This window comes from Arabidopsis lyrata (assembly GCF_000004255.2).
Source record: "Arabidopsis lyrata subsp. lyrata unplaced genomic scaffold ARALYscaffold_1, whole genome shotgun sequence".
NCBI classification, from domain to species: Eukaryota; Viridiplantae; Streptophyta; class Magnoliopsida; order Brassicales; family Brassicaceae; genus Arabidopsis; species Arabidopsis lyrata.
In genome coordinates this window covers 4,079,509-4,090,570 of record NW_003302555.1, presented here as the reverse complement: position 1 = coordinate 4,090,570, position 11,062 = coordinate 4,079,509, and the positions used below count along the sequence as shown (strand labels likewise).

At 31.7% G+C, this 11,062-nt stretch overlaps 1 protein-coding gene across 1 annotated transcript; it reads right to left on the bottom strand.

Annotated features, from left to right (window-relative positions):
* Positions 1 to 3,261: 3,261 nt before the first annotated feature.
* On the bottom strand, positions 3,262 to 4,242 carry LOC9325875 (zinc finger protein 5). Its single transcript, XM_021013767.1, has one exon. The coding sequence runs from the start codon at positions 4,064 to 4,066 to the stop codon at positions 3,431 to 3,433; it is 636 nt and encodes a 211-aa protein (XP_020869426.1). The 5' UTR covers positions 4,067 to 4,242; the 3' UTR covers positions 3,262 to 3,430.
* Positions 4,243 to 11,062: the final 6,820 nt, after the last annotated feature.

The window sequence follows — 11,062 nt, the reverse complement described above, 5'->3', positions numbered from 1 at the left end:
ATAACATGTTGCATGTGTGATATTAATAAACACACCCAAACTTTTATTAGGTGGCCACTTTAAATTTTTTTAAATTAGGGAAAATTAGATCGGTTTGTCGAAGCTATATATATACAGACGAGTGGTAAATATGTTGCACGCTAGAACACAATGCGTAACAGTTTCCTCAATTTTATAGCGCTCAATCAAAATTATAACTCGTGGATCATTATAGTCCACATAGCCTTCACTTCTCCCGTCAATGCCAATCACAAACGCACCACGCCACATCAACATCTTCATCGGAGTTACTTATCACCATGGCTGCTTAACAGTACTTGTCATATCACATGGGTTACACATGGCAAAGGATTCGAGCAATTTATTTCTTCCCTCTTTTTGTCAAGATGGAGAGAATGTCATGATTAGTTATGGAATACTAAAAGAAAAAAGAAAAAAAACTACTGCACGATTTTAAATTAGAAAAGATCATGTATACAAAAAAATTGTTAAAAAAAATAGAAAACAAAAGAAAAACAAAATATGTCGTGAATCAACAAATTTATAACTGGTATAACGTAAATTCCAACTTTCTTGAACACTCGTGAGTCGTGTATGATTTACTCATATGCAAGGAGCTATTTTTGAAAGTTAACAAAAAAAATATTACCAAAACTAGGAAACAAGCGAATTGTACAATAAAGGAAAACCTTTTTTAAAAGAATAAAATAAAATTATATACTACTCCGTATTAATGAAATGGGATAAGCATCTAAAATACACACATAAGCAAAATGGAGTTCCGTTGGTGTCGGAAGTGACATGTGTAGACAAAATTAAAGGGGCCTCCAACATTGGATGTTGGATCTTAAGCTTATCATTCTAATCACGCAAATTATTTAAATAAACAAATCTGCCGACTGCATATATTATATGTATATCTAAAGTTGTACAATTATGAATTGATGCACATATTTGTTTAGTGACTTAATGGGAAATTTCGAATCAATCTTACACCAAATCTATTTGAAAAGAATAAAATCTAAGTCAAGCAATTTCACCACTATAATTCACTTATTCTGTTCGTTTTAGGACTTGAGTTTGTGTTATATATATATATGTTATTGTAGATTAATCAGTTTGGGGTAAAAAAATAACAGGCATCAGTTTAAATCCTTTTGAAAATGGTATACTCTTGTAATAACCATGATGATATGTTGTGTTTTTATCGGTTTTGAGTCTTTGTTTTCTTTCCTAGATCATATATTTTATAGAGTCAAAGTTTGTTTTTAGAGTCTTTTAGTCCTTTATCGAGTCTTTACAGGTTTTAGGTTGTTTCGGAGGAAAACGAGATGTTTTGGGATAAAAACACACATTTGGAGATGTAGTTTCGGTTAGAAGTATCAAACGTTTGGCCTCCGATGGAAGACTTACCACAGTTAGATCTTTCTGAAATTTTGACACAAGCTATATGAAGATGTTAGCTTGAGTTTCCAAGTGATTTGAAAGAAATCTAACGGTGCATTCAATAGTTATACCCGAATTAGTGAAGACAGGTCATTCAGGCGAGCATTTGAAGCAGTTGCAGAGCTGGAGACCAGAAGCTCCAGATCGATCGATCCCTTTGTGGATCGATCGATCCACTTCCCTGACGGATGAGAAACGTTCCAGACACTGCTGGATCGATCGATCCTCCTTTGGATCGATCGATCCCTTCCCCAGACGTAGTTTTGGCCCAGATTTGATCCGAGTCACTCCAGATCCGACCCGGCTCGTCTCCTATTGTTTTAAAACCCTATGCTCGACTTTTGAGACATTATCTTGGATATTTTTCAGTTCTAAACTTGGTTCTTTGGTTTGTAAACAACTTTGGGCAAAGGAATCCATCCTCTTGACACTTGGAGAAGATTTCTAAACCCTGTCTTGTTATTTCTACAATTTCATCATGTTTTCTTCATTGATTTTTGTTATCTCTTTTTCTATGTGTGAGTAGTTCTCCTATTGGGTTCTAGGGTTCTAATAGGAGATTCAATGGATTGATGGATTGATTGTTGTTTGGAATTCTCATTCTCTAGGTACTTTGATTCACATGTTCTTAATGCTAGAATAGGATTGATCACCCTGTTGTAGATTCTAGGTTTTTCAATGCATCAAAAGTGTTCGATAGAATGCCTGAAAGAATGTGAATTGAGCAATGTATTTCTAGCCAACGAAAGTTGAAGTTAGGACGCATTGTGAACTAAATGAACTTGTTTGATAATGCAAATTTGACTAGGAAATTACATGCGAAAGTTTAGTAATCGAGTAGTCAAATTTAGTGATTAATATCTTGAAAGAGAATTAGTCTAGTTGTGTTCATGTTCAAGAACGGTTCTTAATTGTTGAATTCTTTGTCTCATGTTCCCATTGTTTATTGATCTCTGAAATACCCTAATACCCAATGTCTTTAATTCATAAGTTTAATCGTTTAAATTACTTGCATTTTTATTTTAAAATCTGAAAACCAAACAAACAACCTTTTAGCTTTAGCTAAGAACGAGTCTCGAAAATCTTTAGTGTACCATTGGTTCTTGTGGATCGACCCCGTATATACTACCTTGCGGTTAAGTGTATCGGGTAATTACTCGAGCAATCACATGACATAAAATCGTATTTAGAGTGTATATTTACAGAAAATACAGAATTTCGCAAAATCGTTGGATTGTACCTACAACGATTTATATATATCTTACTAAAAACATTAATGTCGAACCTTTTTAAAAAACTTTAGAGATGAAATTTCTAAAAAAATATTTGAAATTTGACTATAAATCAAATTGAGGCGTGTACGAATAAATGCACGTATATATAAGCACATGCCACATGTAAACGGACTGGAAGTATGTCTATATGTGTTGTAATACGTTGTAATAAATACATGTACCAATAAAGAAGAACGTACGCATGGCCATCTAAATAGAATAAGCAACAAACTAAGAAAGTGATTATGTTTCAAAATGTTTCCTCCATCAATTAAGCAATGCACCATTTTTGGTTTTGTTTTGAAACGTTTCAAAACAAAACCAAAAAACACAGCTCACAATAACTAATGATAAAAATATGGAAACCATATATATCACTTAGTATATGTACGGTTAACAAACTAAGGAACAAGGAAATGATTTTCTTTCAATACTATGGTTTATTGTTAGTCCTTAATAATATGATTTCATATATATATATATATACTGCTGCAAGAGTTTTTTTTTTTTTTTTTTTTGTTCTGTTTTGAATAATTCCACAAGACCACAACATCATTTGGAATGAATTCATTTCAAAAACATACATAAACCTAAATAAATAAAACTCAAATTGCATCAAGAATACTATGTCTCGTTTTTTTCCTTCCTGATCCCAATAAAATACACCATTAATTAGTACATATAATCTTAATCATATATCTCTCGCTTTGTTAAGCCGAATCTCCGGCAAAACCTAGATGAAGATCCAGCGACTTGATACTTCTCATCTGATCAGAACGAGAAGTCAGATCTCTCTGGAACTGAATCATGTTCGGTCGTACACCGTACAGCTTACCCATCTCACCACTTTGTTCATTAAGATCTTGGCACGTGTCCTTATTACCGAAGCTAATCTGCGACGACCTCGACGACCACTCCTCGTTGTACACACCCATCTGATTATTATTCACGTGCATAGATGAGAAGGCACAATATGACGGGGTATTGTATTGTCTCTGAAATGACGTCGTTATGGGTTGTTGGTGGCTGGTGAGATAATAGCCGATGCTGGCTCGTCTAGCTTGAAGCTGAAGCCTCTTCTTCTTCAACCTCTCTTTCTTGTGGGCGTTTTGGTGACCTCCTAAGGCTTGAGAATTTGCGAACTCTTTGCCACAGTATTGGCAGTCAAGTCTTTTTATCACTGTTAACGACGTCGTGTTTGTGGACGAGCTCACGCTTTCCGCCGTCGTGATTTCCGGCGAGCGATTGCCGCTGATCAGGTCGAAGCCGAATAGCTTTATCGTCTTGTCGGAGGATGAGCCTGATGAACTTTCACCTGTACGAGACATTGTCGGAGATATAGACATATATGTGTGTTTGTCGATGGGTTTAATTAGCTTATGGAGATGTGTAAATGATCTTCTTTATATATATAGCAAAGAGAGCGACGGATGATGCTTAATTTAATAGTTTGCAAGTAATGATGCATTGCATCTGTAATATAATATATTGTATGCCTATAGGAGTTTTATATTGCAGGAAGGGTTTTTTATATTATTCATGAACAGCATCGAGTTATAATATTTTAGGGTTTCTAATAAAATTATTTGTTTGAATCTAAGGTGTGACGAGAAATGATCTTCGAAAATAAACCTTGATAGGTACAATAAATACTACACTAACACTGAATAGGTTTATACACATATGTGAATACCACGCGAATACATATATAGACAGGCCCGACCCACCACACATTTCTAAGAGACATGTGTATTGAGCCTCCAGATTTTGTAAGCTTTTTAGTATAAAATTATGCCTCAAAAATATTTTTTATTGCAAATAAAAGGCCCTATTTTTTTGAAATATTCAGATTTAGTCCCAAATTTTTAAATTTAATCTATTTGTTATTGCAAAATTAGGCCTCATTTTCCTAAAATTTTAAGATTTGGTCTCAAGTTTTAATTTCTTCTATAAAATCCATCCAAAAAAAAAATCTTTTGTATTGAGCCCCATATTATACAGGGCCGGCACTGTATATATATATATATATATATAGGAACGATATATCTATATAATAAAATGGAAATTCTTTATACCTTATATATTTAACTTGTCAACTTGTTTTATCTTTTGTCTTTTGTATTATATATACATTTGCTTAAAATTGATCATCTTTATATTTAAATATTGTGGAAAAATTATGTTTAGTGCGTGAATAAAATAGTTAGATTAAGTTGAGATATGATGAATAAAAATATATATATATATATGAAAAGGCATGCAGCGATCACACCACTTGTGACAATTAATACAAAAGTTATATTCTAAGCTTAAAGAGAAGATTAAGATGTTAATATCATATGATTGATATAATATCAAAAGTCAAAGAAAGATAGGAAGAAATAAAGCTAATCAATTAATTTAGCCCAAAAAATATAATCAACATGGAATGCGAAGGATAATATTTTGATCCCTATTATTATAATATTAAAATTTCATTATACTTGAATAACGCATATCCATCATAAATTTAAGCGAGTAAATGACATTTTGTGTCAAAACTCAAAACCACTGAAGAGCATATTGCAACAAGAACGAAATCAAACGAATCGTTCGTCATTTGTTCTCTAAAAACAATTAAATAGTCTACAAAACTAATTGGATATTCTTTTCATTGATGTATTTTTATGTAATATTCATTACGTGTTTTTTTTTTTGTTAAAGGGTTTAACATTCATTACAGGTTTTAGAAATTTTCCATCAATTATAAGTTGCTCACAAGGAGATCTGATGATGTAGCATGAATTGAAGCTTTTGTGTAATATATCTCAATGTCTTCCACCTAAACCAATCCTTATTTGTCTAATTACTGTGAGAAAAGAAAGAAAAAGCCTTTCTTGACCATGTTTAATGAATGTTAATTAATTATTAAATTAAATAGGGAGAATAGTTAGTTGCCAAATGAAGAAATACAAGAAGTGGGCAATGATGCAAGCATCTATACTATTTAACAAATAAAATATATTCACAAGTCTAATCTTCAAAACAAGATCTTGGGCAAATCTTCATAAAGCATGAGAAGACAATATTTAATACAGAAAGAAAACAGGTATTAAAGAAAAGGTATAGATTATTCTATTTTCAGGTGAATCAAGTCATGGGATAATCTTATTTTAATACAAATAAGTCTAATGAAATGGCATTTGGTTTGGACAGTTGTTCCAATTAAGACCCCACTGCTCTTTAACTTAAAAGATAAATCAAGACAATTAATTGAAATAATAATAATTAACCCTTATTAGGTGTTATAGACTTATAGTTATATTCACTCATACAACCTAAGATCTCTGATTGGTGGACTTTCTTACCACCAATAGGTGTCTCATGCAATCAAAAGCTCTTTCCTCTCTCTCAGATCCTTTATTTAGATTTTAATAAAAGAAATAGGGAAAGAAGAATTCCAAATAAGTATGCTGTCAATAACTTATATTTATCCAATAGCATGTGGAATAATTTTTAGCTAATTATGGTTTCTTCGAAAGTTTCTTTATGGTGGCTACTAGGTGGGTGGGTTGGTTTCTAAAATATTTGATATACTAAACTTATATACATACATATCAATTATATATAATACACCTCACCTTCTCTATTGTTATATATATATATATATATATATTGCCACCGAACAACTTAACACTAATTCAAAAACCATTCTGAGAAGTTAGTTAGTATACGTACGGACGGTGTCCCTAAAACTTACACTATTTGACCATGTTTAAGGTTTAACGCTAGTCTTGACGAAAAAGGGTTAGCTGTCGTATTTGTCTCTTTAAAAGGAAAGTTATATGGTGGGTTTGTGCCAAGTAGGTATCACAAATAATACATCAAAACATTGAAAGAATACTAATTATCCAATTCTATATTTTGTCACAACAGAAACATTCCCCAATCATCTCTATAACTCAATCGGTTCATTTGGCAGATACAAACTTATATACAATTGATGTTATTTGAAAATAAATTAAATAATGATTCCCTGATATAAGTAAGAAAAAAAAACGAAAACTTGCACATGCATGTAGATTGTATTAGAGATGAATTGAGAAATTTAAGTTGAATATAATTTTTACTTTTTTTTTTGTAAAACAGGTTGAATTAGTTAAACCATTTTAATTAGCTCGAAGATAATTAAGAGTATCCAAAGTTGGTCCCCGCAGTTTGCCTCTCCGATTAATTAAATCTTTGCTTCTCTTCTAGACGACTCCAAGAGCACTTGAACCTTAATTATATCGTATTCGATATATGTTATTTATTTTTTTTATTTATTTTTTTATAACCTAGGTATCCGGGTTTAAGCCCGACTAGCACCAAGGCTTGAGGCCTGTTTCTTTTCAGGCCGTTCGAGCCTAACGCTTAGTGTATTTCTTGTAGGCCCGAAGGGACCAGGTGAAAACCTCAGTAGCCAACGGAAATCGAACTACGGACACTATATTGGAATTACCCCCTCAAGTACTACTAGCCCAACCCACGTTGGTTATATTCGATATATTTTAATGTAAAAAAGAAAAGAAAACCACCAAGAATGCCAAGACCAGGATTTAAAAATATATTCTAAATGGAGATTCTTGGAGTACCATATAGCTAATGGATTAATAGATGCGAAAATGAAAAATGATTATACATCTAAATGGACAAGCCAGAATTTCTAAACTTCAGGTACTTTGACTAAATTTAAATAAATAGTTGTTACTTAAACTATTCCAGCCAGCATGCATAATAAATTAAAAACTATCTATATATACATTTTTGAATACAATTATGAAATAAATCCTGGCTTTCACTACTATTTACAATGGAATGCCACTGGATTTAATTCTTAAGATTTGGAAAATTAAATAAAAGATATGAAAAAAAGATTTTGGCTCCAAAGATCTTGCTTAAATATGATGTTTCCTTTTTTTGTTAACGATTTTAAAGCAAGTTTTGTTATATTTCTGTTTGTTTTCTTAATTAGTTAATTTACACTAATTGTATTTGATTAATTTTTTTTTGGTCGTAACTATGATTCATAATCAACACTAAACTTAGATTTTTAGTTGGTTTTGATTATAACTATAGTAAGCAACATCTATATATTATTACTTTATTATAATAAAAACATTACAACTATATGTTTTTTAAAGCAAACTTATAAATTGACTCGAATTGTATATGTTTTTAAATTAAAATATTATTAAAAAGAAATATAACAAAATGATGTTTAATTTCATGGGACGGGTTATATGGTGGGACGGGTTTGGGTCGATATTAATACGGGACGGTATACTACAGGTGAAATCCTAGGATTAACAATCAAATACAGTTATATAATCTTAAACACTAAATAAAATAAATAATATTAACAAAAAAATACAACTTAAAATTTAAAAATTATTGTTATAAAAAATCGACCCGAAGTATCGCGGGGTAATATATATAATATATACATATGTAAGTATATTTAACAAAACAAAACAATAGGTTATATCTATAGATAATTTTCAAACTTTTGTTTAAAGTATAGCCCCGCGGTGTACCGCGGATTAAAATCTAGTATATAGAGTATAACTTTTAATATCCAAAAAAAAAAAAAAAAAAAAAAAAAAAAAAAAAAAACTTTTAATATCCACGAGAAAGGATTACAACGCTAATAGAGGATAAAATCCTTGTTTATGCACGTAAATTATTGTTCTTGAACAATGCAGATCTCCAAAGTCAGCCGAAATATCTATTACTTGTAATACTTTAATATTTAAACAAATTGCAGAGATTTTTATGTTTATTTTTAAATAGGCTTGAATCGCATGGAAAAGTGTGGGATAGTGCTGGTTTAAATACTAAACCCTGGTTTCTTAGAGCATGATTATAAGTGGTCTCTTAGAAATTAATCTTACCAATATTTAAGTAATTTATTTGTAAAAGTGATTGTTAAGAGATAATATTTTTGAGTTAAAATTTTTGTGTGATTAATGGTAGGCTCTTAACATGTGGTTCTTAGAAAAATAAATATTAATATAAAAATAAAATTTATAATTATAGAAAATTCAATAATTGTTGCAAATTAAAAAAATTAAAACATACATGAGATACAATTTATAACATAAATAACATAAAGCACAAATGTTTTAAACTTAATTTCTGGAATATTTTGTTCATATATGCTCGACCAAATCCTTATTCAATTGTTGATGCATGGCTCGATCACGAAGTCGACAAGAGTTTAAAAAAGATTGTTTTGTGGTAAAAAGAACAAGAGTTTAGAAAAGTAGAAAAGATTGTTTTGTGGTATAAAGAACAAGAGTCTTTGGTAAATCACTTGGAGTATAAAGAAGAAGAGTTGCAATTGATATACATTTTATTAATAAGTGTGTTTATTTTTCAATTATAATGAAATCTCCTAAAGCTATATCTCATAAAAGATCGTCACTTATAACAGCTAGATCAAACAAATTTGAATATGATACAAGATTCAGTATCCAATTCATTAATTGAGACTAATTTAGCTAATTTTCCATATGATTACAAAACTAATTGCTCCTCTTCCTCCCCCTCTCCCTCCTCTTCCTCTCACACCACTTCCTTCAGCTTCACCACGCGAAAGCTTGCTCCTTGCTCTTCTTCCAGCCTCTTCCATACTCAATTGAGGCTTAGGAGCTTCATCCTTGTAAGCCATTAACTCAAAGCAAATTCAATGAACAGCTGTATCATTAAGAAAGAACAGTTGAGTCATTGAGCAATCATAAGACTAATACCATCGGAATTAAGACTACATTAAGAAATGAACAAACGCAAGCGTTAAAACACACAACACCAAATGAAATTGACCAATACCAACGACCAATGTGCACACCTACGATGAAATTCCCCATTAACAGAGCCCAATCCTATAATCAAAACTCAAACATAGAGAGAGGAGAGTAAGTGAGGGACCTGATGCAGAGGTGATGATTGAGTGCAAAGAAATGATTTTATTGAACTCAAAAGAAATGATTTTATTGAATTTTTTGATTCAACATATTTCTACTTACAATGTAATGCACAAACTGCTAACATCAGAGAACCCTAATTTAGCTAACATCAATTCCCAAATCATGGAATCCTAATTTTCTAACATCAATTCCCAAATCGTTGAACCCTAATTTTGCTAACACAAAACCCTAATTCATCACGATTTGTGAATAAAATCAGAGAGATTCTTACCATGGAGAATGAGATTGGAGAAAATCGGAACCAAACTCTCTGATTTGGCCACTTGAATCTCCGATTTGGTGAACCAAAGTGGTTCCGATTTGATGAACCGAAATCGCCGATGGTGCCCGGCGTCGGAGGAGATGATGATAACGACGTCAAAGAAGAACTTACGACTCATTTCTCGTCTTAATTCGACGGATCGAGTAATGTCGGAGAGATCGAGAAGAAGAATCTGTCTTTATTTTTGAGAAAGAGAGAGAGAGGAAAAACACGAGACTTTTTTTTTTTCTTTCTTTTTGTTCAAAACGCGACACGTGTCGTCTCTTAAGATAAGAAAAAACCTCTTAACTAAGGAACGTTTCAACGTTTTTTATGAATTTACTTGATTAATGATTAAATTTTAATTGTTTTTTTCCTAAGATTTACACTAAGAGGCTACCGTTAATGATGCTCTTAGGGATATGAAATTTAGTTTCGATTATGGTCCGATTCTGTACTTTCGGCAGATTTAGTATGACAATTGACAGCCAAGTTGGTAAGTAATACCGAAATAGTACGATTTGAACTCGGCTCGGCTTAGTTTATTTTCTATTTTGTTTGGTTAAAACTATATTCATTTTTGTTTAGTGTGTATTTTCAAAAGTGACAAGTGAAATCGATATCCATATTGATTGAAACGTGAGTGGGCTTTGGTTGGGTTTAACTGTCCAACCCTAGTGAGTATTGATATGGATCGGGCACAGATACCATTAGGCCTTCACTTAAATCTCCTGTTTTTGGCATAAAATATAAAAGACTTTACTAACTACTACGATTGTGCGAACTTTTTCAGATTATTTAGACTTTAACATTTTTAATAATTTTAATATATGACTCCAGAATGTTAGCCGCGGGGCGTTCGGTTAACCATTCGGTTTCGGTTCGGTTACGTTCAGTTTCGGTTAGTTTGAATATGGTAATATAATAACCATTAGGATATTTTAGGAATTTCGGTCCGGTTCGGTTCGGTTTGAATATTTAAATAGATAACCGTAACTAACTAAACTTTTATTACGCTAGGTTTGGTTCGGGTTTTTACTCAAAATAACCGAGATTTACCGAAACTAACCAAAACTAACTGAACAAATAAAAAA

What these genes read in the sequence shown, in the direction of transcription:
- LOC9325875 (XM_021013767.1), bottom strand. Translation starts at nt 4,066, where the DNA reads ATGTCTATATCTCCGACAATGTCTCGTACAGGTGAAAGTTCATCAGGC.